This window comes from Rhamphochromis longiceps, linkage group LG4 (assembly GCF_057381845.1).
Source record: "Rhamphochromis longiceps isolate RC_006_pf linkage group LG4, R_longiceps_female_GT1.1, whole genome shotgun sequence".
NCBI classification, from domain to species: Eukaryota; Metazoa; Chordata; class Actinopteri; order Cichliformes; family Cichlidae; genus Rhamphochromis; species Rhamphochromis longiceps.
In genome coordinates, this window is record NC_140560.1 from 998786 (window position 1) to 1026236 (window position 27451).

General features: G+C 43.1%; 1 protein-coding gene across 4 annotated transcripts; it reads left to right on the forward strand.

Annotated features, from left to right (window-relative positions):
* The first annotated feature begins 16159 nt into the window (after nucleotides 1-16159).
* On the forward strand, nucleotides 16160-27279 carry slc16a6b (solute carrier family 16 member 6b). 4 transcript variants are annotated; one of them, XM_085402810.1, is made up of 6 exons: nucleotides 16160-16256; nucleotides 19751-19998; nucleotides 22229-22372; nucleotides 23088-23216; nucleotides 23305-24222; nucleotides 24302-27279. In XM_085402810.1, exons 2-6 carry the CDS (start codon nucleotides 19767-19769, stop codon nucleotides 24559-24561), a joined length of 1683 nt encoding a protein of 560 aa, XP_085258936.1. In that variant the 5' UTR covers nucleotides 16160-16256; nucleotides 19751-19766; the 3' UTR covers nucleotides 24562-27279. The 4 variants fall into 4 exon arrangements, with proteins under 4 accessions (XP_085258936.1, XP_085258935.1, XP_085258938.1 ...); XM_085402809.1 differs by lacking the exon at nucleotides 16160-16256 and adding an exon at nucleotides 17167-17585; XM_085402812.1 differs by lacking the exons at nucleotides 16160-16256; nucleotides 19751-19998 and having other exon boundaries at nucleotides 22238-22372; nucleotides 22930-23216.
* Nucleotides 27280-27451: the final 172 nt, after the last annotated feature.

Sequence of the window (27451 nt, forward strand, 5' to 3'; positions counted from 1 at the left end):
CTCGGGAGGGTTCCTCCGGGGTTTTCACACAGCTGAATAAACTGGTCATATTTTAGATAGCCAGGAGCAGACGGCAGAGTTTCACTCCAAAGACAGCTCGTGATGTAATTCCTAAGGCTAGACCGCCCAATTTTACAGTCGCTCACTTCCGGCTTTCGGAGGACCCGGCCCACTACATTGTGGAGGCCGATAAGTGTTTATCCGATAAATAAACACTGTAAAACTCAAGTTTTTTGTATATGTATGTATATGTATATCTCCCCCCCCCCCCCCCCCCCAACAGTCCTTTTGAATGTCTCCCTAATTCTGAGGTCTGAAGGTTTTCAAGTATTGTTGCATTGGATGAAACTTTATTAATCCCTCGGGTGGCTTCCCCCAGTAGCACAGCACCGACAGAAGTTGCATGTTACAGATACAATAAGGGGAATGAGAGTAAGGATGTGCGCACAAATACACCATATATACACACAGAGGTCCTATTCCTCTGTGGGACAACCTGCATATGGCCAATAAAGCATTCATTCATTCATATACACATATATAAAAACAGAATATATAATATGGATAAATAGGATTGCACATTCGAGTGAGTATATTGCACAGTGATTATTGCACAGTCGAATATAAGAAAAAACTAATCTTGCACAGTGTAAAAAAGCACTACAACTCAGTTGTTCCCGCCCTCCCTTGTCCTCCTGTCTCCCCTCCCCCTCCCCTCCAGTGAGGAGTTAAACAGTCTGATGGTGTGTGGGACAAAGGAGTTTTTAAGTCTGTTGGTTCTTGACTTTGGTAGAAGCTGAACAGGCTCCTCTGATTGTTTACGACCGTGTGCAGAGGATTCCCAGCATCGTCCATAACGTCCAGCAGTTTCTTTAGTGTCCTTTTCTCTGCCACTGTCACCAGAGTGTCCAGCTTCATGGCGACCACAGAGCCCGCCTTCCTGATTAGTTTCTCCAGCCTGGATGAGTCCTTCCTGTTACGATTTTATGAATAATTAATACAAAGTACATACATGTAATTATAAGTTCATTGATTGTGTTTGCCCGCAACTCGTCACATATTTGATTTCCTTTGTCTGAGAACTGCAAGTGTCCAGGACAGACTGATAAACCCCCTGCTGTAAATCATCTGTGGGAGGGCTGCTGGGACAGGAACAGGACTAGAAAGAGACAGCAAGCAGCAGCTGAGACATGGAGAACAGGGGAGAATGGGCTGATCTCCCTTTCTCTTTCCATCTAAAACAACTTGATCAGCAAAGTGGGACTTTTTCAATGTTGGAGAAAGTACTCAGATCTTTATAGTAAAAAGTATGAAGGGCGGTGTGTACGTGTCAGATCCAGAATGTAAATAAATGAAATAAATGTCAGGATTTGTTTTCTGCAGTTATATGAAACATGGTGTGTTTTGGATTAAAATTACTGCTACATCTGACTTAAGACAGTTATGACAATATTTTCTCACTTCATAAAAGGAATATTGAATTATTCTACTTTTTATTTTCTTAGAAACACTAATGCACTTCCTGCTATCTCCACTTCCTCTTTTGGGAGGAAATGGAGGCAGCTTATTCTACTAGTCACTACCCAGAGCTCATAACCACAGGTGATGGTAGGTGATGGTAGGAACGAGTAAATCCACTTCCATGTTCAGCACTCTCTCACAAAAATTAGGTGCAGGATCCACATCACTGTGGATTTAGGAGTTTCTTACATTTTTCACACCATCAGTCAATCTCACATTTCACTCTACGCCCACTCATGAACAAGACCCAGAGACACTTGAAGTCCCAGGCTTGGAGTGGTTACTTATCTCTGACCTGGAATGGGCACCCCTCCCTTTTCTGGCTGAGAACTGTGGTCTCTGACGGGGAGACTTCCTGACACTTCACACTTACTACAAACCAAAAATAAAATGAGTCTGAGTTACTGCCGGCAGTACTACGGGTGGGGACTGAATGGCCTATAACAATGGGCAAGAACCCCATACTTCTTAAGCACCTCCCCACAGGACACAGTTACATGCCTTCTCCAAATCCACGCTGGAAAACCACAATGTTCCTCATAAATCTGAGGTTCGACTAAAGGACTCTCTCTCCTCTCTAGTATTCTGGCATAGACTTTTCTGGGGAGGCTGGGAAGTGTGATCCGCCTATAGTTGGAGCACACCCTTGAAACCAACAGGGAAACATACATTTGGGTACACCCGTTCTGCCCAACATCTTCTCCTACCATCTAAGCCAAGTCACCACCAGAAGGTGGCAGACAGTTTTGGAAACTGTGGCTCGGCATGTCAGGGCCTCTACCCCCCCTCAAGAAATACACTGAGCAAATAAATGTTAGGTAGCTAAAAAGGTGGACTCAGATAGCAGAACACACAGACGCACCACTGCACGGGAGTTGCAGTGAAGTGTATTTATAGATCCGGGGCATGCTGGAAAGACTGGCAGCGAACTTGATCAATCTAAGTGAGGAGGACAGAACAGTGAAAACATTTGCATAAATGAGAGTTGGAAAGCTTACTTGGCATAAACTGAAATACGGGTGGAGGTTTCCCGTAATCGGAGGTGGAGGCACGTAACGCGAAGGCGGAGTGTGGTACAGGTGGGTGAGACAGATCTCCGTTCTGACCGAGGACGGGGACAATCTCCAGGGGCTCAGACAGGGGGGCGGGCAGTATGGCAGGTTGATGGAAAGGAAATCAGGCAAGGAAATGAATCATGAATAATGGGCAGGTCGTTGGCTCCAAGCTTGAGAGTTTACAAACACTTAACCACTCGTGGAAGTGACAATACTCTGACGCCAGGCGTCGGCCACGCAGCTCCTTAAACACTCCTGATGATGACACCTGATTCACCGCAGGTGTGCCGGGATCCTGTGAATCATCACCCCACCGGACTGTGCCGAAAAAGGAAAGCAAACACAAAACACCACACATACACACCCCAGCTCCTAATAACATAACACGAGGGCTAGAGGAACGTTTTTCAGCACAATCTATAATTTATTTGAATAACATCCTCAGGCCTAATATTGCTCATGTGACACATCGCGGACATTCTCTCAGTTCTGTACATATTATTTGTATTGCACTTCGGTTTTTTGCAAACGGGAGCTTTCTGTATAATATTGGTGACGCTGAGCACGTTTCCAAGGCTACCGTCTGTCGGGCAGTCAGGAATGTTACAGTTGCACTGAAACGTCTCCTGTACTCGTCTGTGGTGTTCCCCGGTCATAGACCCACAAGATTTATCAAAGAGGGATGCCACAAAATTGCAGGTATCAGGATGAACAAAACTTAATTCATGGTGTGGTGATACTTGAACTACTACTTAAAGTTTACATTTATTCTCACGGTTCCCAGGCGTGATTGGCTGTAGAGATGGCACTCACATTCCAATCATTGCTCCTTCAGTAAATGAAGGAGACTATGTGAACAGGAAGTCTTTCCACAGCATTAATGTACAGGTACATAGTTCCCTGTAGCATTTCAAACTAACAAATCATTTCATTATAGTAATGGATGCTAATTTGTGTTCTCTGCACTGTGAAGATCATATGTGATGCTGCCAACATTATCACAAATGTGGAAGCCAACTGCTCAGCCTCTGTGAGTGGTGGTGGTGGAGGACCCCCACCTGTTTTTCGGGCCTCCACTTTTTTTCTAGTGGCTATAACGGGTCACATTTGAGCATACAGAGTAAGCAAATATGTACTTGTAATGTGCTCAGATAATTTCAATAAGTGCTTACAGAGGGGAAATTAATGTAGCCTCTAACTGCAATTGATTTACATCGGACAAACAGACCAAGCACTATGGCTCATACTACAATTACACCTTACCTGTTTGGACTAGAGATGGCACGATACCACTTTTTTATGTCCGATACCGATATCATAAATTTGGATATCTGCCGATACCGATATGAATCCGATATAGTGTTTTTTGATCAACAAAACTGTTTTTTAAAATATCTTGCTGCATTTTGCAAGTCTGCAAGTTCATACTCAAGTTTAAAACAACAACTACACTAAAGCTATTCTGTTATACCTGTATACAAAAAAAATATTTCATAGTTCAGCAATACTGATCAATTTAATAAACTTAGACCTACACCATCCTCCCTATTCTGGTATTTTAAAGAGTACTTAGCGTAAATATTAAGCAACCTAACTAATAGGGTTCCAACTCCCAGCAACAACAAAAATAAATAAATAAAAAATAGGGAACCACCCCTCACGCGCCACCTCATGATGCTTAATCGACGTAATCAACCTTAATTTGATGCAGTGTGAAAAAAATGCACAGAAATCAATTATTTTTCAAGAAATATTAAATAGATTCAACATCTTTCTTCAACAAAATTGCAGACTGCACAGATGGTACCTTCCCAAAGGAAAAAGTACTATAGCTTACTAGGGTATATTAGACTTAACAGTTACTATATACAGTAATTGACTTCTATTCATTTTACATCAAATTAAAACTTTGGGTGTAAGATTCAGATAATTATTTATTAAAAGCTAGACATTTTAAATGAGAATAAGAAAGAAAAGTATGTCTTTGTGCCCCCTTTTCCCAGTTAATGCCCTATCGGCCCCCCTGGCTAAACTTTGCTAGATGCGCCCCTGCACAGTTACCAGCCGTCAGCTACGTAGAAAAAGATCCTGGAGTAGAAACTAATAATAAATAAATTCTAACAACAGCTTATCAAGCTTAAACGTGCTGCTGTTGTTCAGCCGCTGGTTTCCTCTTTCTGGTGCAAAGTGGACCAAAAACAAACGAGACAGACTCGCGACAGAAAAGCCGATCAGCTGATTTAAGCAGTTTCATGATTGAAGTAGCAGCCGGAGAGCGAGAGGCAGTCGCTCGTTAAGCTTAACGCAGGAATGCTTTACAAACATTCAGAGATGGACTTACACACTTGCTTTACTTCTCTCGGGATAACTTTGTCGGAGATGAAATGCCGGGTTGCTAGCGAAGCTCCACATGCTATCCAGACCACCGACAGGTCCTGCATGCCACAGCCGCTCTATCACGTGATGCATACTGCTCCAACGTGCTAACGTTCTGAGGTGAGTTACGGCGTGTTGCAAGTTTTGTGAGGTGCTTTCGTGATATTTAATGGATCGGATTACATTTTTTATTTTTCTCCGATATCTGATCCAGTAATTTAGGTCAGTATCGGACCGATACCGATACGTAATATCGGATCGGCCCATCTCTAGTTTGGACTATATTTTTATATTTCATTTTTACTTGCTGCCAGGAACGTTTGGGGCCTGTTGGGTTGCACCTGCGCTCAAATCACAGCACAAAATAAAATGTATAAAATAAAAAATAAAATATAATGAAATAACGTGTTGAATGGGTGGAAATCCCTAGATCAATGTTTAAATTAACACTCACGCATTGACTCTGTCGGCTATGTTTTGCCATGCATGCTCTCTTTCTTTTGCAGCTGAGGCTGTGTTACTTTTTTTCCGCAAAATTTGCATGTTATCGGCATATGCTGCCATCAGAATTTCGGCCTCAAGCGCTGTAAGATACATTGACCGCGCCTTCTTTCCCTCCGTCTCCATGGTGACTCGCTTAATCTGTGCTCCACTAATCAGGGCTTTATGTATCCTCGTGCGCGCGCTTAATTTGGGGTTAAAGCAACTCCGCGTTGACTGAACTAATTGTTATCAGCCTTTCTGAAACCGAATATTCCGAGTTGGACAGTTCGGGGTTACTCAACCCTGAGTATCATTTTTAACTCTGAGTTTTCTAAACCGGCTTCCTGAAATAGGGCCCAGAAGGCAGGTTTAGCTAACAACGCCAAATTTGTTGACCGTGAGATGTGGGGGAGACCGGTGAGTACACAGCTGAACATAATCTGGCTAATGACACAAGACGAGCTGACACAGGTAAAGCAGGAAGTGAGAACATGGAAGTGGAAAAATAAACTGAACATGAACAAAACTGAAAACACTGGGTCACCGATCCAGGAACCCTGACACATGTATGTATGCATGTATGTATGCATGTATGCATGTATGCACGTATGCACGTATGTATGCATGTATGTATGCATGTATGCATGTATGCATGCATGCGCCTCTTCACCCGATTCCAGCGCTGGGTGAGCCGTTTGAGAGAGTTCTGTTGGACTGTGTGGGCCCGTTGCCAAAAACAAAATCAGGCCACCAGTACATGTTAACGGTAATGTGTGCTTCCACTCGTTTTCCAGAGGCAATTCCATTACGTACATTAAAGGCAAAGAACGTTGTGAAAGCCCTCACAAAATTCTTTTCAACCTTTGGTTACCCAGAGTTGTTCAAACTGATCAGGGAACAAACTTTATGTCAAAGGTGTTTGCCCAGGTTTTGAAGGAGTTAAAAATTAAACGTCAAACGTCCAGCCTTTATCACCCAGAGAGTCAAGGTGCACTGGAACGATTTCATCAAACCCTAAACACCATGTTGCGCAAATACTGCCTTGAATCCGGTAAAGAATGGGATGAGGGACTTCCACTTTTGCTTTTTGCTGTTAGAGAAACCACTCAGGAATCCCTTGGATTTAGTCCGGCTGACTTAGTTTTTGGACACACTGTGCGGGGTCCCCTGCGACTACTTAAAGAAAAGTGATTATCCGAGTCGCAGCAAGCCGAACATAACGTGTTAGATTATGTTTGCAGTTTTAGAGAGCGTCTTTTCCGTGCATGTCAGTTGGCCCATGACAATTTGGAACAAACTCAAGGCAACATGAAAGCCCAGTATGACAAAAAGATAAAAAAGATGGTGGTCCGACATTTTGCTCCTGGTGAAAAAGTTCTGGTGTTTCTTCCTTTAGTTGGGTCTAACCTCCATGCTCAGTTTTCCGGTCCTTATGAGGTGGACAAAAAGACAAGTGACACTAGCTATGCAATAAAAACTCCTGATGAAAGAGAAAACTGAGGGTTTGCCACATTAACATGCTTAAACGCTATGTTTCCAGAGAGGATGTGGCAGCTGAAAAAACCTCTCCCGTAGCGCCTGTCTCTGTGTGTTCGGCACCACCATTGTATGTTTTGCAAGATGATGACTTGATTGACAAGAGCAGTTGTATGCCGTTGGCCCGTTTGCGAAACTCAGAAGTGTTAGAGAACTTAGAATCGTTTCTGTCGCATCTGTCAGATTCCGCCCGCAAAGATATCCTTGAGCTGATTGAAGCTAATTTGCTGCTTTTCTCTGACCATCCTCAGCAGATCATCTGCGCTCTTTCATGATGTCGTTGTGGAAGTTGATAAGCCAATAAAGCAACATGCTTATTGAGTAAATCCAACCAAGCAGATTTTAATGCAACAGGAAGTCGAATACCTGGATAAACATGGGTTAGCTGAGCCCAGTAACAGTGTGTGGAGTTCACCCTGTATTTTGGTGCCTAAACCAGATGACACCCCACGTTTCTGTACCGATTTCAGAAAGGTTAATGCAGTCACAAAACCGGATTCTTTCCCTCTCCCCAGAATGGAGGACTGCATTGATCGTGTCGGCTCAGCTACATACGTCACTACATTAGACCTGTTAAAAGGGTATTGGCAAGTCCCGTTAACCCCCAGAGCTTCTGAAGTCTCCGCGTTTGTAACTCCAGATCATTTCCTCCAATACACTGTAATGCCCTTCGGGTTGTGAAACGCACCTGCAACATTTCAACGTCTGATGCAGAAGGTATTGTTTGGAGTGAAGAACTGTGAGGCATACTTGGATGACATTGTCATTTATTCTCCAACATGGTCAGAACATCTGGAAACGCTCTCTGAGGTGTTCAGATGTTTTTGTGAATCTTCTCTCACATTAAACCTCTCTAAGTGTGAGTTTGGTAAAGCCACCATTATTTATTTAGGGAAACAGGTCGGACAGGGGCAAGTGCGCCCTGTTGCTGCGAAAGTACAGGCCATTGTTGATTTTCCTGTCCCGCAGACAAAAAGAGCTCTGCGTCGTTTTTTAGGAATGGCCGGTTTTTATTGAGGGTTTTGCAGAAATTTTTCTGATGTGGTTAGTCCCCTAACTGATCTTGTTAGCCCCTTAAAGCCTTTTATTTAGTCTCCAGTGTGTCAGGTGGCATTCGAATCTGCCAAAGCATTGTTGTGCAGTGCACCAGTGCTAGCTGCGCCAAATTTTGAGCGCCCTTTTAAACTAGAAGTTGATGCCAGCTCGTGTGGTGCAGGCGCTGTTCTGTTACAGGAAGATGGTCACGGCGTAGATCATCCCGTCTGCTACTTTTCAAAAAAATTTACCAGACACCAGGCCCATTATAACACCATTGAAAAAGAGGCTCTTGCCTTACTCCTTGCATTTTGAGGTCTATGTCGGGTCAAGTGTGCTGCCTGTGCAGGTGTTTATCGATCACAACCCACTAGTGTTTCTTTCCCAAATGTGCAACTCCAACCAAAGACTTATGCGCTGGTCCTTGTTATTGCAACATTTTAACTTGGAGATCAATTACAAGAAAGGGAAAGAGAATGTGTTGGCTGATACTCTGTCTAGAGGCTTTCTCCTTGAATGAAACATTTTGGGGGTAATGTTAATTCTTGGGAAAGGGCATGTTACGACTGTGATCATAATCATATGTAAATTTGAGTGTGCAGGTGCTCCTCCGTGGTTGGTGCATCCAGGGTGGATGGCTCGCACCGATTGGCTGAGGACCGGGAGGCAGCGGATAAGAAGAGAGCGCCGGGGACTGCCACTTCATTCATCCTCAGCCCAACCCAACCAGCAGACCCTTCACTGTGTCACTATGTTACCATGTTGGTTAATGTAAGAGCATGTAGGGGTGGGCCGCCTTTTTGTTTGATCAGTTTTCTCCTGTTTTTGTTAGGCAGGGAGGAAAGTGATTGTTGTTTGGTTTAGTTCTTTTGAGAAGGTAAGTTGTGTTTATTCCTGAGATAGGTTACTTTTGTTTGTTGTTTTGGCCTTGGGTTCACCCTGAAGTTATGATGCTCCCTTCCTTTGTTTAACTGTACTTATTGTAAATAAATCACTGTCACAAAATATTAAGTGTGTGACGTGCTGCTTGGGGCTGGACGGGGATGGATCACCCTTTATGTTGTGGTCTGGCCGCACCTAGACGGGCCATAACAGTATGTATGCATGTATGTATGTATGTATGTATGTGTTAGTAATGTTTTAAATCCAGCCTGCAGACAGTCTGTGCTCTAAAGATTTCATCTTAAAATATGTTTGCAGATTGAGGACACATTTGGGATGGTGTCTGAAATTATGTCTTGACATACTTAATTCGACAGCACAAAGACTGAGAGGGGACAATAGAGAGTGAGAGAAATGGAGAGAGCTGTATGAAGACAGCAAACAGAGAGAGATTATAAAGAAACAGGTACCTTTATGGTCACAGTCAACAAACGAGGAAAGACAGTTATTCCAGACCATGAGTTTGCCACAGGGCCTGTTGTTAGTTTGGACGACTAGAAAAAGTTTTCTCCTGTGAGTTGTTGCCTCCTCTGAAAATGGCTGTGTGATCATGTAATGACTGACACTTGAGCTTGAAATGTTCTTTAGATGACAAGTCACGGACTTCAGACTTGCCTTAACTGTCATCTGAGGATGATGAATGATAGCAATAAAACTCACTTTGTCAGTTTTATTCTAGATAACAGCAGCAGTGTAATCCAAAGAGCATGCAATAATTATCCTTTTATGAAGAACACAATGAAAATATAGAATATAGAGTATAAAGTAGACCACAAAAACTGACTGGGTCAAATCAAAAACACATTTAAAAACATACCTCCTAAAGCATCAGCAGATAAGCTTATCTGACAGCTGGCTTATCCCACTAAGGTAAACTCATTAGCTCAGTGGAGCTACTCTGTGGAGAATTAACCAATGCCTGTTTGCTTTTTGGGAGCACATTTTTAGTGAAGGTGGACAGGTCTCGTTTAGAAAACTACCATGTGTATTCACATGGTATTATGTGGATTAATTGGTGCCACGATGGGACTCATGGTTTTGAAGAGAGCTGAACATGAAAGCAAACAGAAAAAACAGATAAGCAAGACTTTGTACTACTGTGCATTTTTAAATCAAGGCCTTAGAGCAGGGGTGTCAAACTCAAATACACAGTGGGCCAAAATTCAAAACTGGAACAAGGTCGCGGGCTAACATTAATATTTATTAAATATATTTATTCCTCCAGATATAAGAATGAATCTTTTCTTATGGACACGTTTTGCTGAAAAACTGAATATGGAACAAGCAAAGCTTAATACTAAACAATAGTAGCTGTATAATACCAGTAGGCCAGCTCTAATAGTAATTTGGTATGGCTTCGTGGGCCAAATGTAATTAGGCCGCGGGCTAAATTTGGCCCGCGGGCCAGAGTTTGACACCTATGCCTTAGAGTCTGGACAAAGAGTGGAATCCAAGATCTTTGAAGTCCAGTGAGACGTTTCTGATGATTTGGAGTCCTATGTCATTTGCTTGTGTTGGTAGTGATTGGTCAGCACTTCCATCTGCTGACAGGATTTATGGAGATGCCAGCAGGATTAGCACCTGCCCATGGTGCCAAAAGTATTTATGAATGTTCTGCCAACTCACCTGGCCTCAATGCCATCAAAGACCTATGAGGTATTGTGAAGAGGAAGATGGGAAGCACAAATGCCAATATACAAAGCCGCGTCATATAACGTCATATAATGTGCGGAGGGCGGTGAAAGAGGCAAAGCAGCGCTACGGGAGGAAACTAGAGTCACAACTCCAACAGAGTGACTCTAGGAGCCTGTGGCGGGGACTAAGGACAATAACGGACTATAAAGCACCAACAACCGGTATGACGAACGCGGCCGTGACTTTGGCAGACGAGCTGAACACTTTCTATGCTCGCTTTGAGGCTGCAGCTAAGGTCTCCAACGATGCTAGTGTTAGCGGCGCTAACGGCTGCAGACAGGAAGATACTGCCAGCACCGGAAACGTGCTCGTCATCTCCGAGCATGAAGTAAGGAGAGCCTTCAAGAGAGTGAACACCAGGAAAGCAGCAGGACCAGACGGCATCCCAGGTCGTATCCTAAGAGACTGCGCATACCAGCTAGCTCCTGTGTTCACTGAGATATTCAACATCTCTTTATCTCAGTCGGTGATCCCCACATGCTTCAAAGAGTCCATCATTGTTCCTGTCCCGAAGAAACCCCACCCTGCTTCTCTCAATGACTATCGCCCTGTAGCCCTCACCTCAGTAGTGATGAAGTGCTTTGAACGCCTGGTCAGAGACTTCATCATTTCTTCACTACCAGACACACTGGACCCACTACAGTTCGCTTACCGTCCAAATCGTTCCACAGACGATGCCATCTCTCATCTCCTCCACACATCACTCACTCACTTGGACACTAGAAGGGGGAATTATGTTAAAATGCTCTTCATAGACTACAGCTCTGCATTTAACACCATAATTCCCTCCACACTCACCACCAAGCTGGAACATCTGGGACTCAGCTCATCTATGTGTCAGTGGATCTCCAACTTCCTAACTGGCAGACCACAGGCAGTAAGGATGGGCGGACATGTCTCAGCCTCCACCACTCTCAGCACTGGAGCCCCCCAGGGGTGTGTTCTGAGCCCCCTGCTGTACTCTTTGTACACATATGACTGTGTGGCCACTACCAGCTCCACCACCATCATCAAGTTTGCTGACGACACCGTCGTGGTGGGCCTGATCTCTGATAACAACGAGACGGCCTACCTGAAGGAGATTAGGAATCTGGAGAACTGGTGCCAGAGGAACAACCTCCTTCTAAACGTCAGTAAGACAAAGGAGCTGATAGTGGACTTCAGCACTAAGCAGGAGAGGAACTACCAGACCCCCGTCATCAACGAGTGCCCAGTGGAGAGAGTGGACAGCTTCAAATACCTCGGAGTTCACATCACGCAGGACCTGTCATGGTCCTGTCACATCAACACCGTGGTGAAAAAGGCCCGACAGCGTCTCTACCACCTCAGACGCTTGAGAGACTTCCAACTGCCCTCCAAGGTGCTCAGGAACTTTTACTCGTGCACCATAGAGAGCATCCTGGTGGGAAACATCTTAACCTGGTTCGGGAACAGCACCATGCAGGACAGACGAGCTCTACAGAGGGTTGTGCGGTCAGCTGAGCGCACCATCCACTCCGAGCTCCCTGACCTGCACTCAATCTACAGCAGGCGGTGCTGGACCAAGGCCAGGAAGATGGTGAAGGACCTCAGCCATCCCAACAACAGACTGTTCTCTCTGTTGAGGTCAGGAAAGCGATTCCGCTCCCTGAAGACCAACACAGAGAGACTGAGGAGGAGCTTCTTCCCGCAGGCGATACGGTCTCTCAATCACACCACCACACAGTACTGACCCACACATATGGTTCTTACACACACACTGGACTTTCTGGACTTTGGTTTTGCACAACACTGGTCACTATATTCTTCATTTCCAGTTAATACTTGTACAGCTGCTGTTATTGTGTATATATTTATTTATATTTATATTTCTTCATACATTCTTATATAGTTCTATATTGTGTATTGTGTATTTTGTTGTACAGTTATTTTATTTTCAACTTTAATTTATATATTTTATCTTATTCTTCCCAGTTAAATTTACCCTTCATTCTAATTTGTGTTGTACAGTTATTTCATTTTTAACCTTAATTTATATTTTATTCCTTCCTAGTTAAATTTACCCTTTTTAATTTTTCATATTTATTTCCTATCTTATTCATAGCCTTTTCCTTTTTTTGTTTTCTTTAGGTCACGAGCAGTTGTCCAAGCATTTCACTACATATCGTACTGTGTATGACTGTGTACGTGACAAATAAAATTTGAATTTGATATACAGACAAGTCAAAGGCTGTAATCAATATCAATAACACTCCCACAGTGCCACGAGTTCTTTGCCACACTGCATGGATAAATGAACTATGCCGTGATCCATGACAGTTTACCTTTTGGAGATCCATGCATGTATAAAACAAAACCTAACACACATTTGTGCTTATTTATTTAGCATATAGCAGCATGTTTGTCACGGTGTTCAAGGTGGACTCACACGCTGGACTCCGGGGATTGATGCACACAAGAGAATTTATTAATGAACAATGTCCCATGAGTGTATATACAAAGGTGAGAGGGGCAGGGCTCCGGGGGAAATCCAGGTGAACACTCTCGTCTCTCTTCAAACAATCCAAACACGAATCCACTCGAACACTCGTCACTCAGGGAACACCAGGGGAAACAGTCCAGAGGGTCTGCACACCAAGAAACGCTCGTTCGATTCCAAACACACAACTACATGGAAAAACACTTGCTGGACGCTCGACTTTCACTGACGTGATTCTCGCAACGATCCAGCGAAGAACAGCCGTTGCTTCCTGGCTTAAATGCCATCCACACTGATGAGGCACAGGTGTTTCCTCCTCCGAGGGCGCGAACCCGTAATGAGTTCTGCCCTGGCAAGAGAGAGAGCGAGCGAACCAGAGAGAGAGAGAGAAACAGCTGATCAGCGACCAGCTGAACCTCCAGGCCGTGACAATGTTATAGTTTCTGGATTGATTACCGAGTGTTCTGAGTTTTGTGGGTTCATGATTTATTTAGTGTTTCATCCTTTGAGTATAGTATTGTTTCTTAGCACTTGGTGGTTATCCATGTTCTAGTTTTGTCTGAATTTTAATATCTGGATTTTTTTTATCATGTCCTGATAACATTAGAGGTGTACTGTCCTGTTCACATTTCTGTACGCAAAGGTCTGGACTGGGACAAAAAAATAAATCAGCCTCTGCATTTTTTGTACAGCACACTGTGATCAGTCATACACAGTGCAGACGGTCCAGTTCAAAAAACAGGAAGTAAAATAATCACATTATTTTCTCTTTAAAAAAGATGCTTTAGAAGGAATAATGCTCCTAATTTTACTACTTGGTGCTGGTGCAGCAGCCGACAGCTAACGTGTTGGTTAATTTGACACATTTTGCTGCATGTCTTTCTAGCGTCTAGTCAGCTTTTCGTTGTTTATCCATCTTTATCAACCACTTCTTCGACAGTAAACTGCATGAGCACACAGTGAAGGTAGGGGAAGGGCTGGTTGTGTTTGAGTGTCAGTAATGAAAATAAGGACTGCTGCCAGTGCTGCAGCGTCCAGTCAACCTGGCCCACAGCCCGTGTAATTATATTGAAAAAAAAGAGTTGTATTGCCCCATCGGCCCTCGCCAGCTGTGCCAGATGATTACCAGTCCATCCGTGTGGATTGTTCTACAGCAAGTCTACATATTTTCTCAGTACAGCCTTGAAGTTATTCAACCTTAAGCAACTCTAGCTTTAGGATAACCATTCGAACTACCCGTTACCAGTGGGCAAGTCCAAGTAATGTCCAGGCGACTGGACTTCTTCAAGCTTGTTGACATGAACTTAAAGTCCAGTTGCCTTCTTTCTAAGCTGCTTCATTTTGATTTTAGCTGATGTTTTAGACCCAGTGTGTAGAAACTGTACAACCCAATTTACATTTTCTCAGGATGAATCAAGTTGACTTGAATCTTTAAAAAAGTCACACTTTGAAATATACTAATATAAAATGATCTCTAATCACTGACATCAGTGACGCATGAACAGTTATGCAACTTCTCTAATCAGAAACATAATCACGTTGGACTTCAGGCTTATGTTACGTGATTGCCCCGTTTGGAAGTGAAACGCACACCAGCACAATCCTTTCTGAATATAACGTCACAAATACAGAGGGCACTAAGAGCTTTCAGTTGTTTTCAGTATAGATGATCCTCAGTTTTGAATTAAAGATTATTCCCTGTTTGGTCTTGACAGTTCATGTGGAAGAAAGAAAAAGACATAAATGTAGAAAAATACCAAAGGAGGCAGAGCTAGTTCTGTATACCTGGAAGGATATTTAACATTTGACTGGTTTATTAAGCTAATTAGACGTTTTAACAGACCTACAGTGAACACCACACACAGGACTGCTGCATAGACATGAAAAGTAATTCCAACGTGACATTAGAATTACAGTAGTGACAAACTACACATTGCACACCACAGGTGATAGACCGCAAAATCAATGTTCAGTGTAAGGAGTGTGGGGAAAAAATGCCATAAGAGCAGCTTCAGTATGTCCTGGCATCAGTTTCCCAGGTCTTGAGTTTGACCACCATTCTTCTAAAAGATATCCCCATGTTTGCTGTTTTAATGATAGTAGTTGTCTAACCTGTAAGTGACTGAAGTCCATATCATTTCATTCACATGGCTCCTGATCAAAATATCCATTGAGTGCTTGTGCTTCATGTATGGAACATTGTCATCTTGCAATGAACTGCTTCCATGAAGATCCTTTTATTGTGGCGGGGTATTCATGAGGGACAAATTTTACAGTGGAGGGACAAAGAAACTCAGGAGCCAGTAAGTGATGTGGAAATCAAGAGAGGAAATAAGGCAACGACGGTGTTTTGGAGAAAAACAGACTAAATACACTGTGCCTTTGAGCACTTTCTGTCACTATCACACTACAGTAGGTGCATTTTGGGTTTCAGTATATTGTCCTAGGACATTTCTGTATTATTGTCAGGGCTTTACCTTACAGTATAAAGCGCCTTTAAGCAACTGTGTTAGGAATAGAACTGAATTTACTGAAAATCAATGATCAATCAAGCCACCAACGTTCTGTTTGGTGCTTTGTTGATGGTGAGCGGTAGTGGCCCTCGATAAATGTTTAATAAGGACAACACAACAATATGAGGTAAAACAAAAGGCAGTTAACTCCTGCTCATGTAGACATCTAGATACTCAACCAAGGCCTCATCAGGTAGGCTGTTTTGACAAATTCAACCAAACTGACATAGACAAAAACATTTCCTAATGATATTTGTTCTATTTAGTTTTGTAAGCGCATGTTGTTGGTTTCTTTAGCTGTCATTTCCCCATTTTTTAATTTTTTTTTCAGTTTTTTCCCCAGTAAAGATGATTATTTGTAACATTATCACTGTAACATACATTATCAGTGAAGACAAATATTATCTGCTTCTTTCCAAATGTCCTCTTTGTGGTAAAAGAGTTTGGGTGACAACATGTTTCCTTCAAATCCTTCTGTGGGAATCTATTTTTCTTGGAGCAGGGTTGGCTTTGTCTGGGGTGTCCTATCAGATTTTAGGGCTGGACCTTGTCTTTCCACACCTCTGTATCACACATAAAAGTATTTCAGGTCAGGGCACCTCTTTCAAATAAGTCAAAGGATTTGTCACAGCTAAAAGAAAGGTGAGTTGTTCATTATTTATAACAAATAACCGGCAAAAATAATGCTGATACTCATCAACCATCCTGAAATGTGAGTGGTTAAATCATAACTAAAAATATCTAGTGTATCTTGGAACTGCTTGGCAGTTTTTTCACAGCAGTTTTACTTTTTCATTATTCAAGTTTTACTTGAGTAGTGGAAAAAACCGAATGATTAAAAATATCAGGATGTTCTCTTTGTCTTTTATGCTTCCACCAGTACCAACCACAGTTTGTGGGTCGGTCAGAGGCGTGCAACATTTATGCATTACTAACTAAATGAGGACTATTTATCAAATATCTATTGAACTAGAAAGCTGCGTCCCTTCTACTGATTAAGAGTCGAACAGGTTTGTAGTTATTGTAGTAATCTATAAATGTTCTAAGCTCGTGGTGCTGAGTTAATGGTGAAGAAACAAACACGTGTGGGAAGAAGCCTTTCGGTCCTCTGATGCTCGTATTTCTTCTATTTGCCTCAGTTTGTTGACCATATACATTATAACACGACTGTCTTATTCGGAAAACCAACACACACACACACACACACACACACACACACACACACACACACACACACACCTCCAGCCCGACTGGTACAAACCTCCTCCCAACTGGAATAAACCTGTTTGTGGCAGCCGCGCGCTTCGTGGGCTTGTAGCGCGCGCCATGATTCGCAGGGATGTGCGATAAAAAGCGTGTGTGTCACACGAGGGAAGCTTTATGTGAGAGTACGCGCCATTTAAAAGCCCTTCATGTGCAGCGCTGTTGATGACTTGCTAGATGTGGAGTGTTAAACCGATAAACACTGACCGTGGGCTCGTGTTTCGTGGTGATTTATTTATGGCTGTGAATCTCAAACGTACCCTCCAACGCACCTCATCCACTAGGAACAATTAGCTCAGTCTGCAGCGTTGTTTTTCACGGTACCGGGCGCGGCGCCGGTCTGCAGGCACTACGCGACGTTCTGTGTCGTCAGTTATGTTGCACGAGGAACCTTGCGCGTTCACGAAGTCCAGACCTGCGCGCCCGCGTTTGAATACCGGCTTGAGCCGGTAAAGAGCTGCCAAAGCAGGCAGGAAATCATCCGCTGAAGACAAAAAGTGCAGCTCCCTGAGCCTGGACGCCTTTGTGTCTAAGCCGGACCACTTTCATTCTTCACATATTGTTTGCAATACGTAGATATTACAGTCTGAGACAGGTTCCGCCCAGTGTTCGTCCAGACAGCCCCGAACCGCACAGATCCACTATAATGATCATGAGATAGGAGAACTTTGCTCCATCACACGGCTGTCCTCCCTCACTGCTCTGGAGGTAAGTCCGACCTACGTTGGTCCGTCCGGCGGTAGGATGCTGTCGAGCCTCGGGTGCTGAGAGGTGCGGTACAGCGGTAGCGCCTAATGTTAACATTTTCTAAGGTTTATTATCTGAACTATACTTTACTGACGTATTTATTATTCTATCAAAGGCGCACAGAAATCACTTCAAGACTCGAATGAAGCGACATTATTAGAAACCTTTCACAGTTAATAGCAGCAGGAGTCAAGAAATAACTTCTGCGCTGTGTTTTAGTGGGTAAGAAAGCCCACGGACGCGATATATTGACATCATCCTTCCTCTGCACTGCGGATATGTCGAACACAGGCAGCCCTCACGGATACCGCGTCAGTATTTAGGCCGTATCTTTTTCATACTGTGTAGCATTTTACTTTTAAAGTTGGCAGAGGCAGCTTTCATTATTCTACTGTCCATATTTAGTGTGTGTCTAATAATCTGTACACTAATACTTGTTTAAGGTCGGAACCATCCTGTCATTCTCGGTGTTCTGATTATTTTATTAATGATTCAAAGATGGTGAGAAATTCTGATCACATGCTCCCACAGTACTACCATATCATCACAATACTTTATTAATCCCTAAGGAAATGATGTGGGTTACAGTTGCTCCAACACAGTAACAGGTTAAACTATTTAAACAAACAATATGTTACATTGTTGTCAGTTTCCAGCAGATCTGTGATGTGTATGCACCTCAGTGTTGTACTTAAGCATAGTAGTGTTGAACCAGAATGATTTTCTAAGCTGCCATTTCTGTTTTTAGGACATCAAGTGAGACTTTTTTCTTTTTAAATCTGACGTTACAGAAAAAATAATAATGCCTGAAAATCAATGTTGCTACCGATCATTGAAGAAAACTTTTTAGTTTTGTTCTCCATAAAAACCAGTGGTGTTACGTAGATATACTGGAAAGGGTTCAAATATAAAGAATCATAATTCATTTTAGCTATGTATATTTCAGGCTGTGGGAAAGAATATTAATAAATAATATCTTTACATCAGTTTTGGGAAAGGTGGATTTTCAGGCTCATCTAAGGGTTAATTTCATGACTGACACATTCGTTTGTTTGTTACATTGTTAATGGTATTACAAGTGTAGTTGTTCTCAAACCTGGAAAGCTTCGTGTTTTTAAGGAAAAGTTGACTTTACTTTAAATCAAAGTTTGTTGCTTGAAGATTTTCAGGTTAAAGAATAAATGCAGATAGTTTCTGCATCGAGTAGTGTAGACTTGAGTTGCAGTTTTCATGCTAGGACTTAATATATTCACACTGTTAAACAGACCAAACATTGTTAAATTGGCAGTTAATTAGAGATAACTATATTTTTAATACCCGTGAACCAAAACATCTGTAGTTGTATAAGAAAATGGTGTATTAAATTTGTGACATTAAAAATCAGTTTTATTAGTTAAAAATGTTTATTTTAACTTTTTAACTTGTGATTTCAGTGTGAGTTTGTTAGATGTGCATCAGAGTTGCACAAAGCAGATGAGGGAGTTAACTTTCAGGGTAAAAGACCTTGTGCAGACAAAATGCTGCCTGAAAACACTCCTGGTTTGATTTTTAAGTGTGCAAAGAATGGAATAAGAGTGTGTCAACATGAAAGACATGCATCGCACAGGCTGTTCTAAACTCAACCCACTCGAGTCTTACCCTGGCTTTTACAGTAAAGAGCCAATTTAAAAATAAGTGACCACCTTAGTTTGTCTTCTAAACAATGCAAAAGCAGAGATTCAGCATTTTTACAAAATTGTAGTTTAATATTTAAATTTCTTTATTCCAGTGAAATCAAGCGGGTACAGTAAGATTGGTTGGATTTGTGTGTAGTGAGTAATTAAATTTGTTATCTCTTATTCTCTTTGTGTAGTACATCTGACAAAGGAAGTGGTTTCACTGAGGTATATGGAGTGGGCTTATGTTAAATGGACTAGTTACTTTACGGTCAAAGTATTGGTTCTTCTTTATTAACCAGTGCTATTTCTGTTAAATGTGCCCGACTTGGTGCTCAGCAGCAGCAAAGGGCTGTTTTTATTTAAAACATCTCTGCTTCTGCTGAAGTCCTGCTGCTGCCAAATGGCCCAAAATCAGCAAATTCACCTTTGACCTCCAATTATAACTGTTTTTTCCATCTCTTCCTGCAGGTGACTTGGTTTAGCAATGAAGATACCCAATGTCCAAAGTTGTCTGGGTCCAAACATTTACCCAGAGGTCCCCGATGGTGGTTGGGGCTGGGTTGTGGCTCTGGCTTTTTTCCTAGTGGAGGTCTGCACCTATGGGGTCATCAAGAGCCTGGGTGTCTTCCTCCAGGATCTGATGGAAGAGTTTGGGGAGAGCAACAGCCGTGTGTCGTGGGTCATTTCCATCTGTGTCTTCGTTTTCGCCTTCTCTGGTCAGTCTCTTCTCCTGCACTCTTTAAGTTTTTAAGAGACTTTGTGCATGCAGACAAATTGAATGTAAGACAAAGCCAGGAGGTAGTGTCAGGGCCCATTTCCTAACCTTCCTGTTTCTTAAACCTTTACAAAGCGTGTCCCAGCAAACACAGGGCAAGAGGCAGGGCACACCTTGGCCAGCCAGTTGCAGAACTAACGAATGCTTTAATACTATTATACAAATAATATCTAGATAGATTGGAAAAATGGCCCTTGTGTTGTTCAGATTATAGATGATGGAGATATGGACTCAGGGCTGGACTGGCCATCGGGCATACATTTGCCCGATGGGCCGCTCTTGATTTGTCGTTTTTATGGGCCGATGGGGTTTTATTTCTTTTTCTCATTTTTTACGGTATAAATGAACGGTGGTGGATTGGCCAGTTGGTCATGATCAACTCTGGGCTGGACCAATTACAGCCGAGGAGGTCGAACTAAAGTTGAGGTGAAAAGGAACACGATTTGTCCCATACTACTTCAGCTAGAAAGTTGCTAATTCAATCATGAAGCTGATCAGTGATCAGCTGATCGTCTCTCTCGTTTGTTTATCGCTCACTTTGCGCCAGAAACAGGAAACCAGCGGATGTCGCGCTAAACAACAGCAGCACGTTTGATCAGCTGTTGTTAGAATTTATTTAATATTAATTTCTAGTATCAGCTGATGTTTGCTGGAGCCACAGCTGTAAAGCTGCTGGTCATGATGTCAGTTTGGATATGTGGTGAGAGGGAAACATGAAGATGAAACCAGGAGATGTCCTTACTGGATCATCAGAGCTGAACAGGTGATGGAGAAACAGGTTTACCTTTTAGGTGACATGGATGAGTTAAAGTTATGAACTGTTTCTGAGAGACAAATAACACCAGGATCCTTTTCTAAGCAGCTGACAGCTGGTAACTGTGCAGGGGCGGGTCTAGCAAAGTGTTGCCAGAGCTCATGTATTGGTCCAACATGTCTTTCTCAGTAACAGACTTTCAGTAGATATAATTTCTGAGAAAGGCCCAGAGCTCTTTGGAAAGCTTTCTATGGGGCACTACGAGCAAAGATTAATATAAACTCTTTCCATTTCCATTTCACCACAATCCAGGTATATGTAATTATAAATTAGGTTGTTTTATATTTTTGCTAACTACTGTTTAGAATACCAGAATAAGGAGGATGGTGTAGGTTTAAGTTTATTATAAAGGCTTTATGGCTTTTCCTATAATACCATGGTGGGCCGGTCATTAGTCAAAATGCCCGGGCTGATTTCTACAGAGGCACCATCGAGAGCATCCTGTCGAGCTGCATCACTGTGTGGTTTGGAGCCTGCAATGCGTCCTGTCATAGAACCCTCCAACGCATAGTGAGAGCTGCAGAGAGGATCATTGGTGTCTCTCTCCCCTCCCTCCAGGACATTTACAGCACCCGTCTCACTAAAAAAGCCCTTTGCATAGCGGCTGATCCCACACACCCAATGCAAAGCTTCTTCAAGCTGCTGCCGTCGGGGAGGAGACTGCGGAGTCTCCAGGCCAGGACCAGCAGGCTGAAGGACAGCTTCATCCATCAGGCTGTCAGGAAGCTTAACTCCCTCCCGATTCTGCCCCCTCTCCCCTCTCTCCTCCACGGTCTCACTGAACTCTGTCACACACACACACACACACACACTCTGACTCACTCACTGGCCTGCACCAGTTACCAGTCACTTTGTGGAGCATTGGACTGCCATTACCTCATAAGACTTTGTTGTTACACTTTCTCTTACCGTACATTACTAAATCTCCATTTGCACTATTTGCCTATTTGCACTACTCTGCCTGGTTTACACTCAATGTCACTTACCCATTATATTGTATATTGTATAGCTTTCTTGTTATATGTAAAATTGTATTTATTTAAATTTTTACTTTTTAATTATTTTACTTGCATTTTTTAAATCACTTTTATATTTAAATATATTTAAATGTTCATTTGCTATTTATCTAGGGATTGAAGAGTAACGCAATTTCTATTCTCCGTATGTCCTGTACATGTGGAAGAATCGACAAATAAAGTTGACTTTGACTTTGACTTTGACTTTTGTCCCAGTCCAGCCCTGTATGGACTCCATATCAGGAAGGATCAATTCTTGGCCCCCTCCTGGTATTAGACTTTGCCTATGATGCGTATCACAATACATAACAATACATTGCTGTTGTGATTTTCATCCTCAGCTCCGCTGTCGACAATGCTGAGCAACCGCTTTGGCTATCGACCTGTGGTCATGACGGGAGGCTTCCTTATTAGCCTGGGAACTATCACCTCTGCCTTTACCAGCTCCGTCACTGAGATGTACATTACCACTGGGATTGTAGCAGGTACTAAAAAGACACAAGCTTTTCCACACCTCTGTGTCTGTTTTTGTCACCACAGTGTGCCGTTTACTGAGCTTTACTTTTGCAGATGTGTTTGTCTTATTTAACACCCTGTGAATTCTTTGACTTGATCTAAAGGGACTCCTAGCAGTGTGAGCAACAAAATCTGCTACAATGTATTTCTTCCACAACTGTGCAATGAGTGAGAGGTGAACGGCCTCTCCCAAACACCATCCAGTCAGGTCTACTCTGATGTCTTAGCTGTCCAGGACTGACAGAACAGAGCAGAACAGGAAAGTAAAATAGTTCCCAAAACACAAATTGTACTTTGGGATCAGGTGTAATAAAACTGAAGCAGCTGAAGACAGAGCAGTAAATTGACTTAACCAAAGTGACAGATTGAATGACGAACCAGTTGGTGGAGTGAAATGTCATCAAGGCACATTAACTTGCTTTTTTCTTGGACAGAAAGCACTGCTAGCTCTCCCACCCTAATGACCATGTTGGCCTGTGAAGTGGACTCCAGCTTTTTTTGTCTTTACATGCCTTTTGTCTTTCAGCAGCAGCTGTAGCAAACCCGAGTCATCACAAGCAGCCTACCATCTTTGACAAAGGAGTGGCCTGACACCCTGAATCTTTGACCCACCCCCCTAGCAGTGTTCTACCATGCGGACCAGTGGCTGTCATGTCCCCTTTTTCTCTTCTCCTTTCTTTACAGGCCTTGGCTACTGCCTCAGCTTCCTCCCCACTATCACCATCCTAGCCCAGTACTTTTCTGGACGGCGAGCGCTCGTCACCTCGATGGCTTCTTCAGGAGAATCTGTTGCTATGTTTGTATTTGCCCCAGGTAAGTGATAAAAGAGCCTTTACATCAGAAATGGCTTGTGACCTATATTCTGATTGTTCTTCTCCTCGTACCTCCCATTTTTCCACAGCTTTCACTACACTGAAGGAGCATATTGGCTGGCGCTTCTGTCTAGTGATTCTAGGTATAATTCAAGCATCTGTGATTGGCTGTGGGGTTCTCCTTCGTCCAATCGTCATCGAGGAAGAACCTTTAAAGAAACATGATGACGAGACGCTCTCCGTGAAAGAGATGCAGGCTGTTTACGAGCTGGAAAATGAACAAACCAGATCCTCCATCAGTTCGGACATCTCCCAAGGTTCACAGGACTCTGGTGTCACCTCCCTGTCTGCCTCAAATGTAGACCTGAGAAATGCAGAAGGAGAAACCAAAGCTCTGATGGAGTGGAAGGACAAAGTGCCGGACAAAGACGGTGAGGACATATCACTGTCCATTCCTTCTGCTCAAGTCAGTGAGGACAAGGGGGAACTGGCAGAGCTAGATAGGGGCCCTGTAAGTTCCACAGGTTCCAAACTTCTGGACTTCTCAGTCCTTAAAGACCCTGGCTTCATCTGTTACTCCCTTTTCGGTCTATTCGCCACTCTTGGCTTCTTTGCGCCACAGCTCTACATCATTGAACTGAGCAAAAGCAGGGGTGTGGAATCCACCATGGCCTCCTATATGCTGTCTGTGATGGCTGTGGCTGACATCTTCGGCCGCTTGCTCATCGGAGTGGTGCTAAACAAAGTCCGATTCAGAAAGACCTTGGTGTTGTTGGGGTGTGTGGTTCTGATGAGCTTGGTTCTGGTGGCCTTCACTATCGTGTGGGAGTTCTGGGGTTTGGCAATCTGCTCCGGCTTCTTTGGCTTCATCATGGGCACTGTGGGCTCCACGCACATTCCCATGCTGGCTGAAGAAGATGTCGTGGGCATCGAGAAGATGCCGTCATCTGTGGGCGTGTATGTTTTCATTCAGAGCTTTGCTGCACTTGCTGGACCACCGCTGGGAGGTATGAGCGCCTACTTCTTCGGTTTGATTTAACACATCTCTGGGTATAAAGTCTTAACAGCTGTCTAATTTTTCCCCAGGTATGCTGGTGGACATCACTGACAACTATGGTGCTGCTTTCTACTCCTGTGCAGCAGGCACAGGTCTTAGTGCCATCTGTCTGGCTCTGGTTGGCCCTGCCAAGTCTAGAACGTGCCAAAGAGGGAGCAGAGTCCAAGAGAATGCAGAAGAGGTGAAAATATCTCAGAATAGTGACCAAGCCGACTTTTTGGAGGTGGACTTGGCCCCAGAAGACAGTCCAGTTGGACAGGGTGAGGATCAGGACAGCTGCGTTATTTGAGCCCAACCACAGCGTGGCATCACAATGGACAGAAGTGTCAACCAAACAAGTGCAGATGTACTGCAGGAGGCGTCATTGCCACAAACACCAGTGACGGCTGGAAAATCTCAGGTGTCGCATTTCCACTTTTCAGCAAACTTGAAATTCACTTCTTCCAGTGAAGAAAACAATCTTACATGAGACCAATGAAACATCCGTGAGCACATGTCCACACTTTTCTGTCTGTTTAGGGTAAAACCTTTCTTTTGCAATGTGTGACTTGTATAGAGAACTGCTATCATGATGTAACTCCGGGTTTAGCCTCTGTTCTGTGAGCTTTAGCAATGCAACCATCCAGCAACGTTTCATGAAAAGAGAGCGCATCGACTCTTAACACTTCAAGAAACCTTCATGTTGATCACTTTGTGAATATAGTAAAAACTACAGGTTCCATTTGGTAAAACCAGCCTGGGTACATCTTTGTAGCTGTGTCCCAAAACCTATGTCGCATCCTTCGGAGGCCGCATTTGAAGGCTGAATATGTCCAAATGCAGCCGGAAATGGGTCCTTCATTTCCCCGGATTTGAAGGGCGTGTCCTTCATGCCCCAACCTATCCCAGAATTCATAGCCCAGCCAATTCCAGTTTTCAACAATGGCAGCCGCTACTAAGTTTTAATATTACTCTTATTATTCTTTTTGGGTCACAAAATAAACTTTTAGCATATTTTCAGGCGAGAAAGCAGCCTTTTAAACTTCAAATATCAGTTCGGTTTATCAAGACACCACATATTTGCAAAAGCGCTCCGACGTTTTCAGAGATGTCTGTTACCCACCAGCTCGATAGCTGACCGGGAGGTCAAGGGTCACTAGAGCCGGTGAGAACACCGGACTCCCGGCACATTGTTTTCAAAACCGACTACTCAGGTTAAACATGATATATATGTCGCTTAGATAACTTAAAATGTTATTGTTTGGCTTTGTGTTTTATTTGTTCCTGAGTAAATCGGTTTGGCTGAGATTAAATTTGTAGTTGTCACACAGCTGAATAAACGTCAAAGTGTGAGACAGTCGAGAGTTTACTCCAGTGTCCTGTCATATTTTAGATAGCAAGGAGCAGATGGCCGAGTTTATTAAACTCCACCGAGACCGCGGCGACGTAAAACTAAAGGCTAGACCGTCCAATTTCACAGCCTCGCACTTACGGCCTTCTCGGTCTTTGGAGGACCCGGCCCACGTAGACTGCAAAGGACGGGTCCTTTGAAGGATGCAGCCTAGGAATTGGGACACAGCTCATATCATTGGTTTTGTCTGTGTTTCGAAACCTCACTAGATTAGCTTACATTTAATAATTACTACTTAAAATTTTTTCCAAGCCACATGACCAGTGGTTGTTCCAAAGCTTAGAAGTGTTTGGAACCAGACCAAACGTTCTCCTTCTTACTTGAGCTCTGTATTAAGGGCCAGTACATCCGCCGCAGTGGTCGCTTCACTCGCCGCCACAGCCTTGTCTCACAGTCAGTTGTATTTCAAAACCAGAAGCCAAGACTTCATCGAGTGTTTTATTGCAAAGTTTTTTTCCACACTTGTTTTTTTTCTACCTGATCCAACATCTCAGTTTCTGTACTGGAATATGATTCAAATGGCGGTTCAAAGCGACCCGATCCCAGCTGCAGCAGGCGCAGTGCACAAAGTTACAAAAAGCAAGAGGTGCACGGCTGGCCAAAGTGCCGCAAAGATTCTGTCACGTGACACGTGATGTCATAATTGGTGCGTGACACAGCGAGGATAACGGGGGCATTCGTTTCTGCTAACGTTGGCTCGATGTGCCTGTCTCGGGAAAGGAGCTGCGTTGTTAACTTTCCCATGTTCACACAAACTGTTCTCATGATCATTCCTGCTGAGCACAGGTTTTTGGACCCATTCTTGATGCCCACATGATAGGGTCACTTCAGAAAGTTGGAACTTGCTCCTCGTGGCTTTAAACATCACTGATGTGTCTGTATGAAGGACGATTTCCAGAAATGCAGTTCTGCAGTCTCAACACAACGCCCGGCTCCTCTCTGATGGTTTTATGCACATTCATTTAACTTATTTTTAATCGACTGCTTTCTCACATGATGTTATCCATAGCAACACTGCAAATACAGCAGCAGTGTTCCCTGATAGGTTGGCTGAACTGAAGCACCAGCTGGTCTGTGCATCTGGAGCCTTGAATGATGGAAAAGCTGCAGATTGTGGGATTAAGTTATGATGAGAATCAGCACCACTTCACATCCCTAATTGTGCTTTGTGTAAACGTGTTGTCCTTATATTATCATGTTATGATCCTATTGATGTACTGTAGAATTACACATGAGGCCAGTGGTGATACAGCAGAAGTGAAGGTTTACAGTGTTTTTTGTTTGTTTTTGGCCAGTGTCACGGTTGATGAAATGCAAAGTGCACAGTGTATGTATGCAAAGCTGTGACTGACAGATTTGATTGGAGACAGACGTTCGTTGAAGCGCCTCTCCCTTCGTTGTGCAGGCTCACATTGTCTCTACACCCATCGCAGCCTGACTTGAATACTTTAATCACTGTATCCTTTTTATTTAAAGTGTTTTGGATGTTGATTGAATCTATTTTTTACCTTTCTTCTGTTTAGGTCATTTTTTTTAATCTGAGTACAAAGCAGGGTCCTGCCTATTCAGTGCTGTATCGCTCTCATGATATATTTTCCAAATAAAGCCTGAAACATCTGTGTGTAGGGTTTGCATTTTTTAATTAATTATATGTTAATCATCTTTTCATTGATCAAAAAGAACAATTAACAGAAACGGATAGTTGTGATCATAACACACACAAAAAACAGCAAAATCAATTACACATCATATCCAGGTTAATATTTTCTTCCTCATTTCTCCAGCAGCA

Coding starts and splice junctions, on each gene's coding strand:
- slc16a6b (XM_085402810.1), top strand. CDS start 19,767: ATGAAGATACCCAATGTCCAAAGTTGTCTGGGTCCAAACATTTACCCA. Junction 19,999..22,228: donor CTTCGTTTTCGCCTTCTCTG/GTCAGTCTCTTC, acceptor TTTCATCCTCAG/CTCCGCTGTCGACAATGCTG. Junction 22,373..23,087: donor TACCACTGGGATTGTAGCAG/GTACTAAAAAGA, acceptor CTTTCTTTACAG/GCCTTGGCTACTGCCTCAGC.